Source organism: Microtus pennsylvanicus, chromosome 14 (genome assembly GCF_037038515.1).
Source record: "Microtus pennsylvanicus isolate mMicPen1 chromosome 14, mMicPen1.hap1, whole genome shotgun sequence".
NCBI classification, from domain to species: domain Eukaryota; kingdom Metazoa; phylum Chordata; class Mammalia; order Rodentia; family Cricetidae; genus Microtus; species Microtus pennsylvanicus.
This window is the reverse complement of record NC_134592.1, coordinates 13,749,199-13,770,129: the sequence shown is the minus strand read 5'-3', so window position 1 is coordinate 13,770,129 and position 20,931 is coordinate 13,749,199. Positions and strand designations below refer to the sequence as shown.

The following is a 20,931-nucleotide window of genomic DNA, read 5'->3' as shown; positions in this document are numbered from 1 at the left end:
CTGTGCTGTGGGAGTTTATTAGCGAGAGAGTTCAAAGGTCAGCTTACTTATGACATCATCACAGCACACAAGCAGAGTTGTCCCAATCCACTCTTGTTCCGTCTGGGCCAAACCACACGGAAACAGGTCTTCTGAGGAGCCCTGTAGCCACCAGTGACAGGCCCCAAACTGAAGAGCCAGTCATGCAACACCCTCACATACCACTTGGGATGACCCCTCTTTTTGGGGGCGCGGGGGTGTTGGTAGTTCCTTGAGACTGGGTCTCTCTATGTAGCCCTGGTTGTCCTGAAACTCACTATGCAGACCAGGCTGGCCTGAGATCTCCTTGCTTCTGCTTCCCAAGTGCTGAGATTAAAGGCATGTGCCAGCACACCCAGCTTCTGTATAAAGATGTCTCATAGCAAAGTGCCTGTGTGTGTGTGTGTGTGTGTGTGTGTGTGTGTGTGTGTGTGTGAGAGAGAGAGAGAGAGAGAGAGAGAGAGAGAGAGAGAGAGAGAGAGAGAGAGAGAGAGGAGCCTCTTCAAGTGACCAGCACTACTCTATAAACCAGTGCCTCAGGCACTGAGGACAGTGGCCAAGACTGCGAGTCAAGCTGCCACCAGGCTGCATGTCAAGCTGACAGCAGGCTGTCATACCATCTGTCTTACAGTGCAGGCATGCAATGACCTGCTCAGGCCACAAGGCCCACTCAAGCCCTGCACTCCTGCCCCCCAAGTCCTGGGAGGAAAACCAGGGAACCTGAGGAATCCCCTGCTCTGGCTTCCCAGTCCTGTAATTCCTTTCTCCCTGTCTCCCTTTCTTCCGTGAGCTGACGATCAGGGAGGGGAGAGAGGGACCTGCTGGGCACATTTGGTTCTTGCCCACTGGAGCCATTGCAGCAAGAGTGGCAGACCCAACTCAGCTCTGTGGTGGGGGAGGTGAGGCGAGGGGGAGGTGCTTTGCAGGAACGTTATTCCTTGAGTTTCAGTTTATCCACACAGAAACAGAGGTGGGAACAAAACACCGGTCCCGACCAGTCATGAAAAGCTCATCGGACCCTTTCCACACCTTGGCTACTCAGAACCACAGTAACAATGGTAGCCAGGACTCTGGTTGTGAAAGCATCCCCCTTCCCAGCTGCAGTCTGTGGCGAGCACAGCGGAGAGACAGAAGGCTCACCTGGGGACTCTTAGACATTCTTGTTCTGGTGTGGCTCAGACACCTGCCACGTGAGGTGCCCTGCAAGGGACAGGGTTTCACCCCCTGGTATTGGGGGATCATTCCCAATCAGGGGTTGTTTTGTGCCTGGGAGGGTATTAAATGATACTGGGGCCTCTACCTCACCCCACCCCCCACCTCCAGTAGTGGGAGAAAAGCACCCCTGAAGTCATGAAACCGCAAACCCCTCCAGAAGTTACCAAGTTCTCCCTGGAGGATGACTCTGCCTGAGGTAAGAACTGGCCTGAAATCTGAGGGCTCAGCTGGAGAGCACACAGATGAGGTCCCTCCCTGGGAACCCAAAGATTCCCACAGGGGAGGTACCCCCTGGAGGGAAGCCCCACAGGGAACTGGAAGAGCACAGACTGGTCACGAGGTGCTCTTTGTTGATAGACAAAGGGGGCGGGAAGGAACCTGGCTGCCAAGGGGAAAAGCCAGGGCCGGAGCTCAGATATCAAGCTCTCCTAAGGCACCAAGCCCCTTCCTGCTAGAACCATTTCATCATCTGAGGACCCAGCTGAGTCCTGGATCCACCCCTCCCTGATTTCCTAAGGCCGCTAAGTCTTACCCTGCAGTCCCTGTTTCCGGGAAGTTCAGCCATTTGGCTCCGCCCTCCAGCCAGACTACCTTGGGGTCCTTAGGTAGCCAGAAAATGCTCACCCTGTGACCCAAGCCAGTAGAGGGAGGGGTTGAGAAGACCGCTCTCCGGTCTGATTCCCAGGTCTCCACCTCCTCTCACATTTGATGGGGTAAGAGGTCAGGGTTTTTTATTGCCTGGGGGAATAATGAAAATAGTGTTCCAGGACAGAAACCTTCTCCCAAAAGGCCGCATGTAGAAACCCAGACTTTGAAATCCACCTCAGGCCTGGGTGGGAAGAATGGACAGGTAAAGGCACTGACTCCCATGCTGGGTAACCTGCGACACGCAGAGAGAAGAGAGAGAACTGACTCCTGCCAGTCGTCATCTGACCCCCACCCAGGCACTGAGGCATGTACATCCCACCCCACCCCCTGCTACATAGAGAAAGCCAATAAAATGTAATAAAAAATCAACCCCAAACGTTGAACAAGAGCCAAGGCCATCCCTTTTCTCAGAACCCACTCTGAGAAAATACTACCTCATCATGAGGTAGCCTTTCAGAATGAGCCTCACCCGGAGCAGCTCTATCTGGAAATAGACAAATGCACCAGGAAGGGTGCATCCCACTGCTCAGCAGGGTACAGCATGCCCACTCCACAGATGCTGCTGGCCACCAGCTACAGGCCACCTTGGACCAGTCAGTCTCCAACAGGCAGCTAAGAACAGAGAGCAGGCATGGAAGTGACAAGAGCCCAGGTGACTGCCGAGAGCAGAGCGGGCTTCGTCTCCCACCAGAGGCCAGGAAGGGCCACCCAGTATGTCTAAGAAGACACCAGGCAAGGCAAATGGCAATCTTACACAGTGTGGCAATGGGTACCTGTAGATTCCATGATAGGAAGGCCTGAGATGAAGAGCGGGTAGGATGATAGGAAAGAAACAGGAGAAGACAAGACTGGTGGCCCAGAAAAGAGGCTATGTGGTCTGACAGTCGTGTAAAAACGGGCAATGCTATAGAAATGTATAGATGAATAAACAGGTAACTGTCCTAAACGCTGTACAGTCACACCCGGCAAGTGCTATCTGAGGCTGGTGCAGCTCCCCAGCAGGCCCGAGAGGTAAGTGCCTGGGGAGACCCGGGGACAGCCCTCAAACCAAACCTGGCTTCCATGTGTGATGGTCATGGATAAAGACTTCAATTTAAGACAGGACAGCACTGTCTCTTCACTCTTCAGGCAATCTTTTAACTATTTAACCTTATGTTCCAGCCCTGGATATACTGGATGACCCACAGATGGATGGAGATCTATGGCCACCAAGGTAGAAGTCTGGACTTCTCAAGCCCTTTGCATAACCATAAAGATTTTCCTATGGCAGCCGAGTAGTCAAATCTAGACCTACACACATACAAACACCCTGCCTCCAGATTAGGACAGCGGGCAGCACCTACCTGACTTTCCCAGCTGGACCACTGATGATGGAGGGGTGTGTCTCATTTGACTCAACAGCGCATTATCCCCTATGGATTTGACTAAAGAAATAGTGTAACTTTGGGAATGCTGCCAAACATCTATGCCAGGGCTAGGGAGATAGCTCAGTCAGTAACAGTGTTCCTGAGAAAGGCAAGAGGACCTGAGTTCAGATCCCTAAAACCCACACATAAAGTAGGGTATGAAGGTCTACACCTCTAATATAAGTTTTGAGAGACAGAGACAGGTGGATCTCTGGAGCTCTCTGGGCACTTAGCATAGATGAATCAGTGAACTCCATATCACAGGGAGAGACTCTGCCTCAAAAAATAAGGTGGAGAGAAATTTTGGAAGACATTGACCTCTGGCCTACACACACACACACTACATACATACATACATATATATATATATATATATATATATATATATATATATATATATATAAACATGTACATGCCTATACACCATACACACAAAGACAAATGCTTTGTGTCATAAGGGTGACAAGTGTCATCCAGAGAACGCTGACCAGGGGTGAGAGGAGCTGCTGCCAAGTGTGGGGGCTCCATGTGTATCCTTTTACAATGTCAGTCTAGAGGAAGGGCAGCACCCACCAACTTTATAGACAGAGTCACACGCCATCAAGACTGGCAGTTAATGCCAGGGCAGGAAAGGTCTCTCGTCTGGTGGCAGCAGTGGTCAGGCTGGACAGCAAGGGGATAATCAGGGGAGCCTCCGGAGTACCACACCTGAGAGCCAGGAGCACCATGGTCTAGGAATCTAAGAACAGAAGTGTTCTCTGCAATCAAACCTGGCCCTCCACACTGGAGATACCTGGGCCGGAAGCTGCATGGGTCCTTTTCTTGATGCAGCTTCCTAAACAGTACAACATACCAACCATTTCCAGTTGTCCGTGTGATGGCTAATATTGTCGACTTGTCAGGACCTATACCTAGAGACAAGCCCCTGGCATGTCTGTGAGGAGTGTCTAGACTGGGCTAATAAGGGGAAAGACCCATCCTGAATGTGAGCAATGCCACTCCATGGGCTTTGGTCTTGGGCTGATTGAACAAAAAAGAAAGTGATCATTTCTCTCTGCTTCCTGGCTACGAATGTCACGAGATCAACTGCCTCATGTTCCTGCTACCAGGCCCTTCCCTATCGTGATGAACTGTACCCCCAAACCATGGGCCAAAACAAACCCTCTCTTCCTCATGTTAATGTTCAGGTATTTTGTGGCAATGAGGAAAGCAAAGAATACAACTCGTCAGGCTAAGCACTGCAGAGAGGTCAAGTAACAAAGGTCGTCGGCAGGGATTCAGAGCAACACTTCCATTTTATGCAGAGATCTGAAACCATGAACCCCTGTCAGGCGCTCAGGCATGCAGTACTGCTGCCTCATCCTGTTGGGTCCACAGCCACACTGTAATACTGCTCCCTATGTGGGCTCTGACCCAGCCGAGTATACTGGAGAAACTGAGATCCAGACAGGAACGTCAAGCCAGTGCCAGCAGCTCGTCACTCACAGAACCAAACCCAGTCTCAGTGAAGAAAGTACAGGGTTCTGGGATACACCTACAGTCGGATTCTGACCCTGCCATGAATGGGCCATGGTGCCATGAATCTTGAACCAGAATCAGACAGCCTCCATTTCCCTTATAAAAAATAGAGGTAGCTCCTCTGCTCAGATGGTTACTGGAGACTTCAGTATAAAACACCCTTGGTGCTCCTGTCATACAGACACTCATGTACGGCAACAGCAACATGGTAGTAAACGTGAGATCAATGTCAACTTCACTTCTCCCTTCATGTCAATCATCCGTAACCCAGATGCCTGACACATTTGCGTTCCCAGCTAGGGGACAGATCTGTCTAGAATGGGGAAGGTGGACACTGGGAGGAGGACAACTGGGGTACTCTCTGTACCCCAACATACTAAGTCACCCCAGGTCTGTATGACCATATCCAGCTAACCTGTATTCTGTGTATCCATGGCTGGGAAGGCTCTTCTAGAAATCCCACTTAGAAAGAAGTGGATCCCAGACTTTTGAGTGCACAGACAATGGTCAGAACCCTGGGCCAAGGCTTTGATAGGTGGAACTCCAGTGCCTCTGCCTCGGCTTTCGGACACTAAGTCAGGATTCCACAACTACGCTCCCAAGGCAGCCTTAAGGTCTAGTCCATGAGTCCCATTGCTACCAGTTTTATCCACAGGCAAGCGGACTCCCTTCCTTCCAGCAACTTCCATCCACTCTTCCCATCTCAACATCAAAACACTTGACACAGAGCCCTAGTTCAGGACCCTACCGTCGTGTCCACAGCTGCCTCTGCTGGCGCATATCACAAAAGGGTCAAGTCCTTTTCTACCCTCAGTGCCAAAAGGACTCCGGCCGGGTTGACTGGAAAACAGTCCAGGTTTTGAAAAACAAACAAAAATTGCAGCACGCACACCTGATGCATTAAGTAATTTTCCATGGTGTCATCCAAAGGGTCATCATCATCATGTCCATATCTTGGATTCTTCCCATGACTGAAGAGCACTGAGTTATAATGGACACAATTCATGGGAGCTGTGACATCATCTGTTGACTTACCAGGGACCTCAGAGCTGGACCTCAAAGAGCCTTTTGAATGAGGAGCACAAGGATGTAGCTCCCCTGCGTTTGAGCTCTCAAGCAGGGGGTCCCATTTTCCACTGGGATGCTCAAGGGGGATTCTGATTGTATTATGACTGTTATTTTGTAGACTCAATTAAGGATGCAAAATCTCCCGCATGTCACTCTCAAAAGCCCTCTGGGTTCTGGAGCCGGTGGCACCCACATCGGTACTTGCCCATGAAGGAATGCTGGCCTCCAGCCAGGCATGGCTGCAGGAGAGACAGCGGCCCAAAGTCCACAGCCCTTTCCCTAAGCTCTGCACCCACATCACCATGTTCTCTTTGTCCTGGGCCGGACAGGCCACCCCCTGATGGCCACTCCTACACACGCGCCTTAACATCTCACAGCCCCTTACTCTGCCCATGCCCACCTGACAGAGAGACCTGTCACAGGCCACCATCCACATCCTTCAGCCCCAGTATCTCGCCTAAGTCACTTGTAGGTAAAAGAGACACTTGGGGCTTATCAATACTCAATCACGTGGTCTAAATCAGAGGCAACACAACACAAGCCCCAAACATTGCCTAAATAAGTCACCTAATCCAACTGAGTTCCTACAAAAATACTCACCACCACACCGAAAGAAATGAAGAAACAAATCCTTTTATTTCTGCATGCATATGTGCATATGTGTGTATACATGTGTATATGTTTACGTGGGTGAAGATACGCATGTACACATGTGTGTGGAGATCAAAGACAATCTCAGGTGTTCCTCAAGTGGCTCTACAAAAAAACAAATAGGATCTTTCACTGGCCTAGAGCTCACCAAGTAGGCTCAGCTAGCTAGCGAACCAGCCCTAAAGATCCAAGGGTCTATGTCTCTCCAATGCTGGGATTATAGGCATGCTGGACCACGCTGGGCTTTTCATTTTTAAGGTGTGGTTTCCGGGGACTGAACTCAGGCCCTTCGCAACTAATCTATCTCCCTAGCTGCCACCACCACACACAGTTTATTTTAAACAGAGAAAAGGAACAAATGTTGACTCAAAAGGCCCAGTGACGTCACTGCATCCCTAACAGCACCAAGTGTACAGCAAGTTGCTAATATCACACATCACAGACAGAAGGGACCAGCACACTACAAAGGTAGATACTGCAGCTAAAATTGTACAGCTACCACAGGAAGGGAAACTCAAACCCTTGGCTGTCTTCAAGCCCTACTCTTCCCACTCAGCAGGAACAGGCTGGCCTTCCTTGTTTGTTTTGTTGTTGCTGGGTTTGTTTTGATCCCCGTCCCCCTCCTGCTCCAGCCAGTCAACTAACTGTGTTTAAGCCACCAGGGCTGCAAAACAAAAGGCCTCATTGCAGCAGCACTAAAGGACCACACGTGGATTTGTCCTTTTCTGGAACCTCCAAAGGTCGCTCCCATGGTACTCTTCCTCGCAGCTGGCCTGAACTCCTCAAGCATCTAGCAACCGAGTTAAGGTCAGCCTGGCAGCATCTGGTGAAGGCCAGGCGGTTAAGCTGTCATCTCACCAGAAGCAAAGATTGCTTTAAAAGCTTGGCGCCAGAAAGCCTACGGCTTCGGCCTGGGGCAGATTCATAAAAGTGGGCAGGGTGCCAACACCAGACAATGCAGAACCTAAACAAGGGTCCCACTGGCAGCATGCTTTCAAACCCCACTCTGCCTGGGCTCCCTGTTAAAGCAGCAACTAAACTATAATACTATCCAATCAAAACTTTGCCTGCCAAGCAGGGCGGGGCTTGCAGCCCACTGGTGGATGAGTAGAAGCCTTGAGAAGGGGGGACCTGGTGGTAAGTGCTCAGCTTCTGCAGCTGCAGCCAACTTCGTTCCTAACTCCCAGGCCTTGGGCCACCAGTCACAGGGGAGCTAGAGTATGGCTGAGGAAACACCCATGAGAAGTGGCCAGCATGTTCCCAGCAATCCCATCTATTCCCAGGGGTAACCCATATTCAGCAGCAGCCTGCAAACACAACCAACGGACATTGGCAGAGGTTGAGTCTCCACAGTGAGGGAGATCAGAGCACCCGCCAAGTTTCCAGCCAACCGCACGGCTCTCGATATAGCAGCACAACATTGCTATCTATGAAGTTCATATTCAAGAACCGTGCAATCGAGTTATCAAAATAAAGAACTCTCATAATGACTTAAGTTTACGATTGTTGCGCCACTTCCATGGCTGGACACTGGGGTGGTCCAAGTGGAACATGCCTGCAGGCCTTGCCTCCAGGATTCACATAATCATCACAGCTCTTGAGGCAGGTCCGTAGGTAAGGATGCTTCCCAGTTCATACGAGATGTCTGGAGAACAAAAATACCACCTGAAAATTTTTCTCCACACCATCAGAGCTGGGGTTCCAGCCCACTAAGTGGGCTGCTTCTCTAGGTCTCCCATCACCCTCGGGAGCACCGTGTCCCCGTGTGGGAGAGAGGGATACACCTCTACAACAGTTTCTGCAAATTAAAAATGCAATGGATGATAAAATGTAGAATCAGAAGTGGATGAAATCTCCTAGAATACAAAGCAAGGGGCAAAGGGATGGCAAATAGAAAAGATAAGAAAATTAAAGACGAAAGGCTCCCTGGGCTGCTATCTAAATAGAGTTCTGGAAGGTCAAAGAAAACCAAAAGAACAGACATCATAATAGTGTAATCAGAGAGAATGTTCCAGAACCGAAGGACAGTCTCAGATGGGAAGGATTCAGTAAATATTCAATGTAACAGGCAAAATGAAGCCAGCAACAAGGTGGAGTCCTTGAAGACTCAGGACACTGGGGATAGAGAAGACCCAGAAAGCTGCTAGAGAGAGAAAATAGTTTGTCCACAATGGTTCAGACATAGATTCAAACCTCCTAACTGCAGCCCTAGGAGCCCTTCCGTGCCCTGGAGGAAGGGGCTGCCAATCCAGAACATGATGCTCAGCTAATGGAGCAATCAAGAACCAGAAGCCCGGTTCAAGTTCTCAGACAACATGCCCCCCCCCCCGCCCAGTACCAATTCCCAGCAAGGGTATGCGCCAGTATCCAAAAACTAAATATATAACTAGAAGCCCGGTTCAAGTTTTTTGACAACATAACCCCTCCCCCAGTACCGATTCCCAATGAGGATATGTGCCAGTATCCAGAATCAACACCATCAGAAGACAGAAAGCAGGAGAGAGGTGAAGGGAAGCATGGGTAATGGTAACTGGCAGCCCAGGTGACAGACAGGTCCCAAGTGTGGAAGGCAACAAATCCAGACTAGAGTAAGCTGAGGACCAGGATTTACTGAAGACATCAGGGCTGAGACAGAATTCACCTGGTGTCCCAAACAACCAAAGCAGCCATCTAGAGCAGGAAGAGTTTGGGGATAAATATATAAGCCCTTAAGTTAGCAACCAGATCAACAACCTGGGTAAGTCTAAACTCCCAAAAAAAACAAAAGGCAGACTCAGGAGAGGACAGGCTGACCACACCTTCCAAAAGACTAAGCTTAGAGCAACACAGACAAGTGTAACAATGAGATTCCCCCCCCCCCAAACAGTGATGGACCTAGACAGAAAGTAGGGGTGGTGTCGAGGGTCAAAGAGGAGAGGAAAGCGGCACCCTTATATTTCTTAGGCATCAGAGCAAAAAACTGAGGAATCGCGGTTAAAACATGCAAGCATTTGATTGAGTAACAGGAGTAGAATATCAAAATCATTAGTGAAGGAAGTCTCCAGGGAAAGGACAATAAAGGGACCCAAGAGGGAAGGAAAGAGGGTGAAATGGGACCTCACTGATGCTCTAACAAGCAAGAGACCTGGGGGTGACTATCTCCCTTCACCAAGCATCAATAGGCTCACACTCAGGTCTGCCAGAACCCAGAGTCTAGATTCTCCCCTCAGTTCCCCACTCCTATGTTCAGATGTGAACACGGCGTTCTCATGACAAGCCTGGTACAGCTTCCAGTCAAGCCAGCAAAGAGCTGGAATCCACATCTACCAGGACCGACCTGAGCCATCTTAGCTGTGACCCTTCTCCATTTCCCTGCCCACTCATCCTTCGTAGTGTGAGGCACCTCATGGTACACAGGGTCCTGAGAACCCAGATGAGGCCATCACCAGGGCAACAGCCCAAGGCCTTCAGCTTTGATTTGGAAAGTGTGTGGGCTGGTTTCAATCAGAATCAAGTTCAAATTAGACAGGCTCTCCCTGTCTATAACACTGGGCCTCAGTGTATGTGTCCGTACAGTGGGGGCATAACACCAACCTCACACGGTGATGTCAGAATGAAATGATGTAACATAAAGAGACACTGAGAGCTTTATAATCTGTCATCACCACCACACAGCCTAGGATAGAGTAAAGGACAGTTCCCATGACCACCTCTTGTCACTTCTGCCATCATTCAGGTTATAGGAATCAGATTCAACTTCTTAAATTTCCCAATGACCACCAATCAGGAACTATGGGCTAAGAGCTTGGCCTTTATAGTTGGAGTTACCAGTGCCTAGGTGACAGCAGCATTGTTATTGGAGTCCCAAGAGCTAGGTGACAAGCCCGCCTGAGGCGGTAACTTCTTGCCCAATATCATTTGACATTCAATCAGCTGATCCTTGATACCTGGCCAAGTCTCGACTCTTCCACCCAACCCTCAGGCCCTGCCACCACTTAGAGCACCTGCCCTAACTTCATCTATGCAGACTTCACTCGGATTCCTGATTCTAGGACTCAAAAGCCCAGCAGCCAACACTCATGGGCTTGTTTGGCCTCGATTTCAGGTATAAATAACAACCATCACCACTGGGCAAAGCATCCCGCAGTGAGGTCACTCCCAAAATCCCCTTTTCCACAACGCAACAAAACCACCAGTTCTAATTTTATTCTTTTCCCGCAATGAATACCATGAATCAAAGTAACTGAGGAGAGAGAAGTGTTTGCTAGGCTTACACTTCCAGGTCTCAGTCCATCATGGAGGAAAGTAAGGCAGGGAGTCAGACAGAAATCTGAAGCAAGAATCACGGAAGAAGGCTGCTAGCTGACTCAGCCTAGCTCCTGCCTAGCTAGCTTTCTTACACAGTCCAGGACCACCTTGCCTAGGAATGGTGCTGCCCACAGTAGGCGGGGCCCTCCTACATCAATTACCAGTCAAGATAATTCCCCATAGACTTGCACAGGCCAATGCAATCTAGGCAATTCCTCCTTGGAGGCTTTCCTCTCCGCTGGCCCTAGGCTATGTCAAGTTGACCGAGCTAATTAGGACACCACCCGACACACAGCCTGCGTGGAACATCAAACATATTACAACAGAGCTCCAAGCTGTCTTCTGTAACACTGGCTATACAGTTCCTAAGTCAGCCTGACGACAAGAACGGCTAGCCCCAAACACGGGGCTTTTCTGGGATCCTGCCATCTCAGTGTACATCCCTGCTTTAGCAAACAGTACAGAGACAAAAGCAATGAGTGCTTAACGGGGATCATGACCAGCACCATAAACTCTCCATGGAGATGACCGCAGAAAAAGAAGAGCGACAAGGCCATCTATCTGACCATGTGTTCTACCAGGAAAGGAGGGGCCGTGAAGACAGGAGGGAACTCTGGGCATACTCGTGTGGCCGTTCAGATAGGCTTTCGCACAAGACAAGACCAGGACACCGTTTTCTGGAAATGAAAGTCCCCTCATCGCTTACATATCCAGAACGGGACTTTTTTAATTAGTGTATATTTATTGCACTATAAAATGGGTTACATTTTATTTCTATACATGTATATCAGGTACTTTGATCACATTCATCCCTGTTACCCTCTCTTGCTCTCACTGGTTACCCTCCCCTTCCCAAACAGTGTCCCTCCTACTCTAACAGTGTGTGTGTGTGTGTGTGTGTGTGTGTGTGTGTGTGTGTGTGTGTGTAAAACCATTTTTACATCTAGATTCCTCAGATGAGAGAAAACATTCGGAGTTTGCTTTTCTAGTCGGGCTGTCTTCGTCCAACATGGTGACCCCAGTTACAATGGTTTTTCTACAGAGTCCAGCCTTTCACTCTGGAAAGCATGAACACCCAAACACTGAGGTTCATTTATCCAAGGAAGGAGGTTTGCCCCTGGGACAAGAGTATCTGCCTGAGGATAGAGGTGTCCAGAGAGGAAGGTTGCAGGACTGATTCTGGCCTGGGGGCCCTAGGGGCAGCAAACTACAGGTCATACAAGGTGCACAGAGAAGCTGGTGTGACCCCGGGGCCGGGACTGGCCTAAGCTAGGTGACGAAGGGGGCAGTGGATAACGTCATCTAAATTCAGGTTCTTCCCCCATTCAAACCAGAAGTTTTGTCTCTGAGCCCCTCTCTACCTGGTGTCCCAGATCCTAACCTGAGTGCTCAGAGCTCTGCCTTTTAAGTATGTCATAGCAGAGAGGATTAAAAATAGTCTAAAGAGAGAGAACTATAAAGTGGCAAAGACTCCAGCTGCATGAGCCCCCACCCCCCACGCCCCAGAAAAACAGGAGTGGGGTGTGATGTCGCAGGGGTTCTATCAAATTCCACCGGAGTTCTGCAGGAGCTGAAGCTGCTTCTGACCAGGGCTAGAAGCCCTCCTCAGCACCTCCTCATCCTCAAGCACTCTGGGTAAAACAACCTCCAAGAAGCATCAAGTTCCAGGGTGAAAACAAGAGCGGATACCAAGTGCATGGGTTCCTCTGGGTCCGCTGCCCAGCTCTCTCCCTCTGAATCACAGTTCTGGAGTGTAAATCCACTTACCAGCAGACCCAGGACGCACACCAGGTGTGCCCTCAGCCCTGTGCTAAGAACGCCTGACGGCTTTACCCACAGTAAGCGCTCCACGTGCACCTAGCTGGGAGAACTCCTTCCCTGGTGGGGATGCAAACAATGTCTACCCCTCCTTATAAAGTCCCAAGAACAAACCAAAGGACAAACCTGACAAGGTCCAATTTGGGGAGCCAATGACTTTATGGGCATGGGTGAGCGGTTGCTACAGGAGTGTGAGAGACCCCAAAGCTGCAGGATGGAGCAGCTGGAATGTCAGCTTTCTATGAAGGAATGTCAACAATCAACAAGCCTGTCTTGAGGTCTCCTGAGACTTAGTCACAGCCCACAGCCATTCTGATGAAAATGATAGTCGTTAAGCCTGGAGGAAGCATCCTATAACATACGCCTCTGTAAGTGACTCCCGCTGTCACATGCCATGGGACTAGCTCTCAAAACACACAGGCCCCACTATCCTACAGGGAGTTCTCCAGGTTGCCATGATACAGACAGGAAGTCTTCAAGTCATGCCAATGCTGGATATGAGCTCCCTACTTTTGTCTCCCCAGGAAGGCTAGACACCTCACGCAGCTGATCCGCCTCCCTGGATATCTGAGTGTGTCCCCTGCTTTGGAAGAAAGGTGACCCCGTATGCTATAGGTGTTAGCATGACATCAGGGCTTCACGCAGAACTACGTCTCCACAAATCCTGATGTGCAGCACCGAGGAGGAGGCATATGTGGTCAGCATGTACTTCAGACATGAGGCCTGGGACCACTTGGTAAGTCATGTCCAGGATGGAAGAAAATGACTCGGCAAAACCACCTATCTAACGATGGTCATGGTTGGCACCTAAATTATATCTACTTAGCACATAAACCTCACTCTTCCCCACTCCTACACACCATTTCTCTTGAATTGCACTGTTTCTTCCTTCCCCAACTTCACTCTTTGTCTGCACCTGAATATATGTAAATATACGTTTGGCCTTCTGGGGACCTTCATTTCCCTATTCAGCCATGGGTAATAACCAAATGAATGAGTGTTGCCACATGCCAATAAAACTTTATTTATAAAACAAGCAGCAGGCCAAACATAGCCTACGGCTGACGTCTTGGAATGCCTACTCAGCTAGTAGAAAATTAATCAAAGAGAAGCAAACATACCGGTGGGAAGGAAAAACTGTCAGGCTCTCCAAAGGCTGCTTCTGCTTCCTTCCATGACAGACATAATCTACTAATTTGTTTTTTTTTTTTTTTCAGAAGACACCAAGAAAGTGAAAGAAGGTTTCTATGGGAACGGGGAGTTTACTTTTAATGGCTCAACCATTTGAAAGACAATCGCTTTATTTTTCTTCTTTCCTTCAGACATAGGGTAGGCGTAACCTATGACCTGTTGGGCAGGATTTTGCCCAGGGCTCTTCTGTTCCAATAAAATATGAAATGCCACAGTGTTCTGCAGGCCAGAAGGATACTTCAGAAAAGCCAGGCTGCTTGGGCAAGAGGCACTTCCCTGAAATGGCTGATCTAGCCCCATGCACTGCCTCGCCAGCAGGCAGCTACGCTACTCTCAGGGAGGTTAGGCCCCTCAAGTGACCAGCAGCTTTCTGTGTTCAATCACCTCACAGGGCAGTTGCCAAACCCCCAATAGAGGGCTTGCCTCTACCTCTACACACCCCATTTTCAACATGAATTTCTAGCTTTCCTGGCCCCTGAACAGTCTTGCTCCTGGGCACACATGCAGACAGGAGCCTCTGTTTGCTTGAATGGCCAGTCAGTAAACCTCCCAGCTTGATCAGTAGGGGAGGCAGGGGTTGGTGGATGGGAGACAACAGAAACCAAGAATGCCCACCATTTACCACTGTGTCTTTTCTACGGAAAGCCTGCGAACCGCAGTCTTTTCTGCACGGCCCCCGGGTGGAAATGAGTCTCTGGTACTTGAATTTGAAAGAATCCAGGAAAGCAGCCAGCGGAGCTGCATGGAGCCCAGAGCCACACGTGGGCAGCCCCACGCCCCGTGTTCTAGGAGCTAGAATGCAAATGGCTCCCGGGCAGATAAACGATGCCTAGGCCCAGCCTCTCGACACCACCTTCCAGGAGTACCTCAGGGCCCCAGGGAGTCAACTCTAACTTTGCCGATGAGAAAACTAAGACACTGCAGGCAAAGAGATATCAGAGCCCAGGCTCTTACCATGGGCCTTCCAGGCCAGTTGTGGCTTCCCTAACTACACACAAAAAAAACACCCCAAGAAAATCCTGTTCCAGACCATGACCTTTTACCTGCAAACCAAAGATGACTCAGACCCCATGACTGGGGTCTGATTGCTGTAGAACCAGACGAGAACATGCACAGCACAACTCACGCCTGGAAAACAAGCACACAGCCCCAGTGCTTGGGACCTAGCAAGGCAGCTCCCTAGGGACATAAAACTCCACATCTGATTTTCTCCTGGTTTTTCAATGGAACCTTCTAGGGTTCTAAGTCTGCTGAGAGTCCAGGAAAAGAGAGCAGAAAGGCCCTTTCCTGGGCCCTTCCCTGTCTGTCCTGGTCCCATAGCACAGACACTGCAGGCACAGACGTCTACAGGTGGGAGATGAGCAGAGCGGAGAGTGGGCTCTAGGGGAGAAGGCAGTAACTAGGGGTGAGGCGGCTGGTGTGGCACCCCCAGCAGCCCACAGATGGCCTCAAATACCAGGTCATGCCAACTCTCGTCATGGCATCCACAGCCCACGATACTACTGGTCTAGGGGTGGACCAAGCAGCTACCCAGCTACCAAAGCTCCACATATCGCATGACGACTATCATCTTAATCAGAGTATCATGACTATACTTCACAAGACAGTGTTTCCCTCTGGGCATCCCTGAGATGCCAGCCACACTGCCCTCTCCATGTTCCCATGTCCCAATCCAAATTGCACAGTCTCGAGAAATGCTAACGTAAATAGGAGGTGGAAAGCCAACTGAACGGGGACTTCAACTTCCATGAGCTGTCACTCAAGTGAGAGGGCAACTTTGAGGCGATGCAGCTATTCTGGGACCGCTGCCCACAGTCCTGTAAGTGACAGCTTACCCCTGCTTCTGTGAATGAGGCCAATAAAGTCACTGCCCCAACCAAGCTCTATTTGGATGAAATCATTCTTTTGCTCTGCAGCTGCTAGGGTCCTATGTGGGTGTTTGGTACCTGCTGCCACTAGCAGGTCAGGAAGCCCTTGCCTTAGTCCACAAACTCACAGGAGGGTTTGGTAAGGACACAGTGGGGTGGCTGGATGGTGGATGGATTGGAGGAGGTGAAGCTAAGACAAAGCCTCAAAAGGTCATTGAGAAGCCCAAGCAAGATCAGGAGAGCTGCTATTGGGCCCAGGTCAGTGACAAGGAGAAAGCAATAGTACACTAAAGCACAGATCCTTCTGGAACATACAAGCAATGCCCTATAGAGGACAAACCAGTCCAAGTGCAGGTTATGGTCAGCCTTCAAAGTCCAAATTCAAAGCCCTCCTTGGACCTTCTTAGCCACCACCGCTGAGGTTAGCAATCTCTTACCCATGTACTTATACCCATAGGACACTTGCCCCAGCCTCACCTGGGTTCGAATACCAGCCAGATTTGCAAGTCACATGATCTTGAGGGGGTTCTGACTGAGGACGGGAATGTCTGTCAGGGAGAGCAGCCAGCAGGGTCCAGGCAGTGGCAATGCTGCTGCCGAGCGCCCCTCTGAGAAGGGATGGGACAGTCTGTCCCATCCACCTCACCTAGCCCTTTCTCATAGCTGAGTCCCAGCCAAGCTGTTCTAGAAAAACTGAGGTGAGAGATGACAGCACCAAGTCTTTAAGGTACCAGACATCAGGAGAGGGCCACAACGCAGGGATGGCCTCCACACAATCGCATCAGGCGACTGAGCCCGTTAGCATGCAGAAGTGAATTAGATTGTGACAGACAGATCACTGCTTTTGCCTGTCAACACTAGCGGAAATCTCTCCATCCAAATCATGAGCCCAAGAAGCAGTGCTGGTGCCTGAGATGGTGTCTGACTAGGTTCGATGTACCTGGCCCACATTTGCCAAGCAGAACAGAGAAAACCTGTGGACTGGGGGACAGTGACAGGCTCCCGATGAACAAGCGCCTCCCAGGCCCTGACTCAGCAGCCTTGTTAAGAGTGGGTCACTCCACTGAAGCGAAGAAGAGAGGGCAACCATGTAACACTGTCCTCAGGATGCTGGAGGCCTCCAGGGGACAGTCAGCAGAGAAAGGCACCTGGCCACCTCTACCCTCCGTGTCACCCACTGCGGATCTGAGGACAAGTGGGATCCACAGGCCTAGGCTTCAGACATCCTCCCGTGTGTCATTTTCTTCTCTGAGAAAAGGTCAACAGCTTGAGCCACCCTCACTTCCTTGCAGGGACCCTGGTAAGGTGTCACGGGCAGTCTGTGCTAAGGGACACCATGCTGCTCCACAGCCTCGGTGACAAACACCTCAGTGGCCACCGTGTGCTCGAATCAGAACAACATCATCTGCTCTGTGACTGATAATGGAGGAAAGCCCCCAGAGGGAAGCTGGGTTCTCCACCCACCCCATCTGGCCTCCCTCCACCCCAGCGTTCCTCCAGGGAAGGTTTTCCATATCACAATCACAGCCTGGATTCTAGAACCTCACCGGCCAAGGTAGATTGCACAGGCAGAAAGCAACAAGCTTCCTAATAAAGGTTGGGACACATGGGGAGGAAAAATCAGCTAACTACAAGCTATTCTCTGAAATGCAGCGTCCAGGGCCTAATCTCAACGGCCTTCATTGCTGACCTCAGAACCACCTTGTGCCAGGAACAGAAGACTCCAAACAGGCCTGATGGACCAGACAGTAGCAGCTGCCTGCGCACGGGTACCAGGAACCTCCATCCCTCTGACTACAGACCCTGAAGTCCCTGTCTCCAACTATGAACCCCGAGACACCATGGCTACCTTCACCACTAGGAGCAGTCACATGCTTCTACAGCAAACCCTGTCCCAGACTCCGCCTGCTGTCCCCACCCACAGCCCACCTGAGCTCAGATGAGCAAGGCCCTGAGACAGCCCCCATCTGCTCATCCAGACATAGCTGGGCTCCTGACATCCACCAGCTGGCTCCGCAGATGCTCTGAGATCAATGTAGGATGCCTTCTGGACTTGAACCTTTAGTGGAGACTTTCTAAGTACCACAGGAGCAAAAAGAGATAAATCTGTTGGGCTCCTACTACAGACAGAGAGATCAGGGAGAAAACAGACGATTCATGACCTGAACTCCATTCTTGCTTTTATTTCCTCAGCAACTGCCCAGAACTCATGTCCACCCCAAGACACAGCTGGCTTTGTTTGTTCATAACACCCCCCAAAGCTGCAAATAACCCAAAGGTCCTTCAACAGTTGACTGGAGAACAGAATGGTGGCACATCCACACAGTGGAATGGTACCCAGCAGTCAACAGGAACTATAGCTAAAGAAAAGACTGTTCAGACAGATCTCGCTAACATCAGGTTGATCAAAAAGGGCCAGATTGAGAGGATACACTGTACCATTCAACTGCAAGGCAGGGGATTAATAACAAAAGATCCGAATAAAGGTTACCTTGGTGGCAGGTAGGTGAGGTTACTGCCTGGGAAGGAAGATGAGGCAACCACGGAGGGAGGTGGGAATCTATATGTAGGTAGCAATTACCTGGGTGTACCCACATCCCAAAGCATGTAGAGCTCACGTTTAAATTAGTCTTCATTATACATCTGTGCAATACATATGACACTTGAAGTTTGCCTCTTAATAACAAAGTCCATTGCTGTTCAAATTATAATTGATATTTTCCTGAAAGTGTGGTAGGCGACAATCTCGAGAGAGGAACCATGACCCCTAATTCTGAAGTCCTAAACCTTCCAGACCCATCTCAAAGGGTCCCTACGCTGTGTAATCCTGTCCCTCTGTGTGACTTTGCCGTGTGTTCCTTTACAATAACTGATCTCCAGACTGGAAGCTGGTCCTGCAAGAAGAATTGGCTGCATCAAATAGCTTTGGCTAGTACATGCTCATTAAAATGTCTCGTGATTGCCCAAGGCACACCAGACCTGACAGCCCCAACCTGATACCAGCTCAGCAAAAGGTATGACTGCCCATCCCAGAACAGATCCTGGTTCTTCTCAGCACAGCGACTCCAACCCTCCTGCCACGACACAAATCACAGCGGCTAACTAAACAGCCGCAGAGTCCAGAGCCCAGAGTACCCAGTGCCCACTCCCTGAGGCACCTGCTGGCTCCTTTTCAGGTCTCCTCTGCAGCCCCGCACTGTCCTTGCCAAACCTCAGCTGGAGAGGGCCACGTGAGCACCCAGGAAACATTCTCTCAGGTGTAATGTTTAATCTAGACTACTCTTCCCCACCCCCAGCAGGGGCTCCCTGCCCTGTTAGCAAAAGGACACCCACAATCCTCCTGCCCCCACCACTGTCCAGACCTCAAAGCTGGATTCTTGCAGTTTCAACCTTGAACTCTCTACACACCCCAAGCCAGTAGGGGAAGTGGCTAAACCAACCTCACCTGTGCACAGGCCCCAGTGCGTGAAGAGGCCGGAAGTGGACATATGTCTAGTTCTGCAAAGCCCCGTAGGAGAGAGGAGGCTGGAATCACACTTCTGCCCCCATGGAGCTTGAGAGCAATGACCTTTTGGGAGTTGAAGGGGTGGATTTCTTTTCTTTAGGTGTGTGTGTGTGTGTGTGTGTGTGTGTGTGTGTGTGTTTGCTAAGATTCCACACCCAATACTTTCTTTTGAAAGATACTTCATATTCATAGCTGACAGAGCCACAGAGCCCATGTCTGACACACGGGCCACCAGGAGTTTTTCCATCTTGTCAACAGCCTCAGGCAAGGGTTTTGGTCCCAACTCCAGCCCAGACTGTGGATTGGGTGGGCAAGGTCTCCTGATCCTCAGTTCACTGGGATCCACAGGGTGCCCCCACCACCCAGAGGCCCTACGGACGGACTACGCCCCTCACTCCAGCTCCCCAGCCTCACAGGTACTTCAGAAAGCACGAGCTAAGTCTGACACAGGCACACACCAGTGGCACTTTCTCCCGGCCCTAACCTGGGCCACCGCCCCTGAGAGTCCACGTACAAACTTCTCTGAACTACCAGAGGCGGGAGGAGGGGGGTGAGGGTCCCCTACAGGGATTGGGGTGCACACGTGCGCGTGCACACACACGCGTGCACACACTCACGCCCACGCACCGCCCCACCCCCTGAGCTCTGCAAGCCCGGCCCAGGCCAGCGACACCCGGCTCCGGGGCTTGCGAAGAAGGCGGCGGAGCCCACGTTTGGTGGAGGTGGCCCCTCCGGGGAGGCCGGGGCCGCGGTACCTTGCAGGTTCTGCACACGGATGTCGCTGATCTGGCCGATGAGCTCCTCGCGCTGAAACCAGTCCCACTCCTGAGCAGCCATGGAGCGCGCGCGGCGGGCCGGGGCGGCGGGCGGCGGGCAGCGGGCTCGGGCAGTGAGCGCGGGGCCGGTGGGCGGGCGAAGGGCCGGCCCCGCCGCGGGCGGACGGGCTGGCGGGCGGGCGCGGGCGGCGGAGCGGGGCGCCCGGCGCGCGCTCACTGCCCGGCGGGGGCGGGGGCCCCGGGCGGGAGGGAAGAGGGCGGGGCGGGGCGGGAGGAGCCGGCCTCGGGACAGTCCTTTTTTTTTCTTTTTTTTCCTCCCCCACCCTTAGGGTGGATATTGGTTGGATTGTTTGATCACCAACGCACAATGATGAAGCGCGGGGGTCGCAGCCCCCAGATTGTGATGTCTTGGGGTGCGGTGGGCCTAGTGACGCGAGCCAGGGTGCTCCAGGAACTGGTCGAGGATGTCTGCCCCTTCCCCATCCTGCCCCTCTGAGACCCTTCCAGTCGCTGTGGGAACCCATCCTATGCCTGGAGCACCTTCCTGCTAAAGGCTGACAAGCCCTGTCCATCCCTGATCCCCCAGGATCATGGAAAGTGAGTGATGGGCTAAGCAGTGTGGAGATGGAGTTTCCATAGAGGTGGGAGTGTGTGTGTGTGTGTGTGTGTATGTGATTTAGATTAGAGGCCACTTCCGGTTCTGCCCAGCTGTTGGGAGAAGCAGCCACCCTCCCAGGAATGGGTACCTTTGGAGTCCTGGCCAAAAGAAAGGTAGGGATTTAGTGAAACCTCAAGGGCCGGCTGGGGCCGCGGTTCAGATGGCCCTCCACTTGCATACCAGAAGCCTTGGGTTTGATCCTGTGCACAACATAAACCTGGCGTTTGCACACACGTGTAATCCCAGCACGCTGGAGGGGGAGGCAGGAGGAGAAGTTCAAAGTCATTCTTCGCAGCTACCTGGA

General features: G+C 51.2%; 1 protein-coding gene across 3 annotated transcripts in view; it reads right to left on the bottom strand.

Moving 5' to 3' along the window:
• Clmn (calmin) overlaps positions 1-20,165 on the bottom strand; it is a 102,144-nt gene extending 81,979 nt beyond the window's left edge. The window contains exon 1 of one of the 3 annotated variants that reach the window (XM_075948626.1): positions 19,949-20,165. In XM_075948626.1, coding sequence (XP_075804741.1) covers positions 19,949-20,030 — 82 coding nt within the window. In that variant the 5' untranslated portion in view covers positions 20,031-20,165. The remainder of the gene's footprint in view (positions 1-19,948) is intronic. The other 2 variants (XM_075948627.1, XM_075948625.1) reach the window with 2 other exon arrangements.
• Positions 20,166-20,931: the final 766 nt, after the last annotated feature.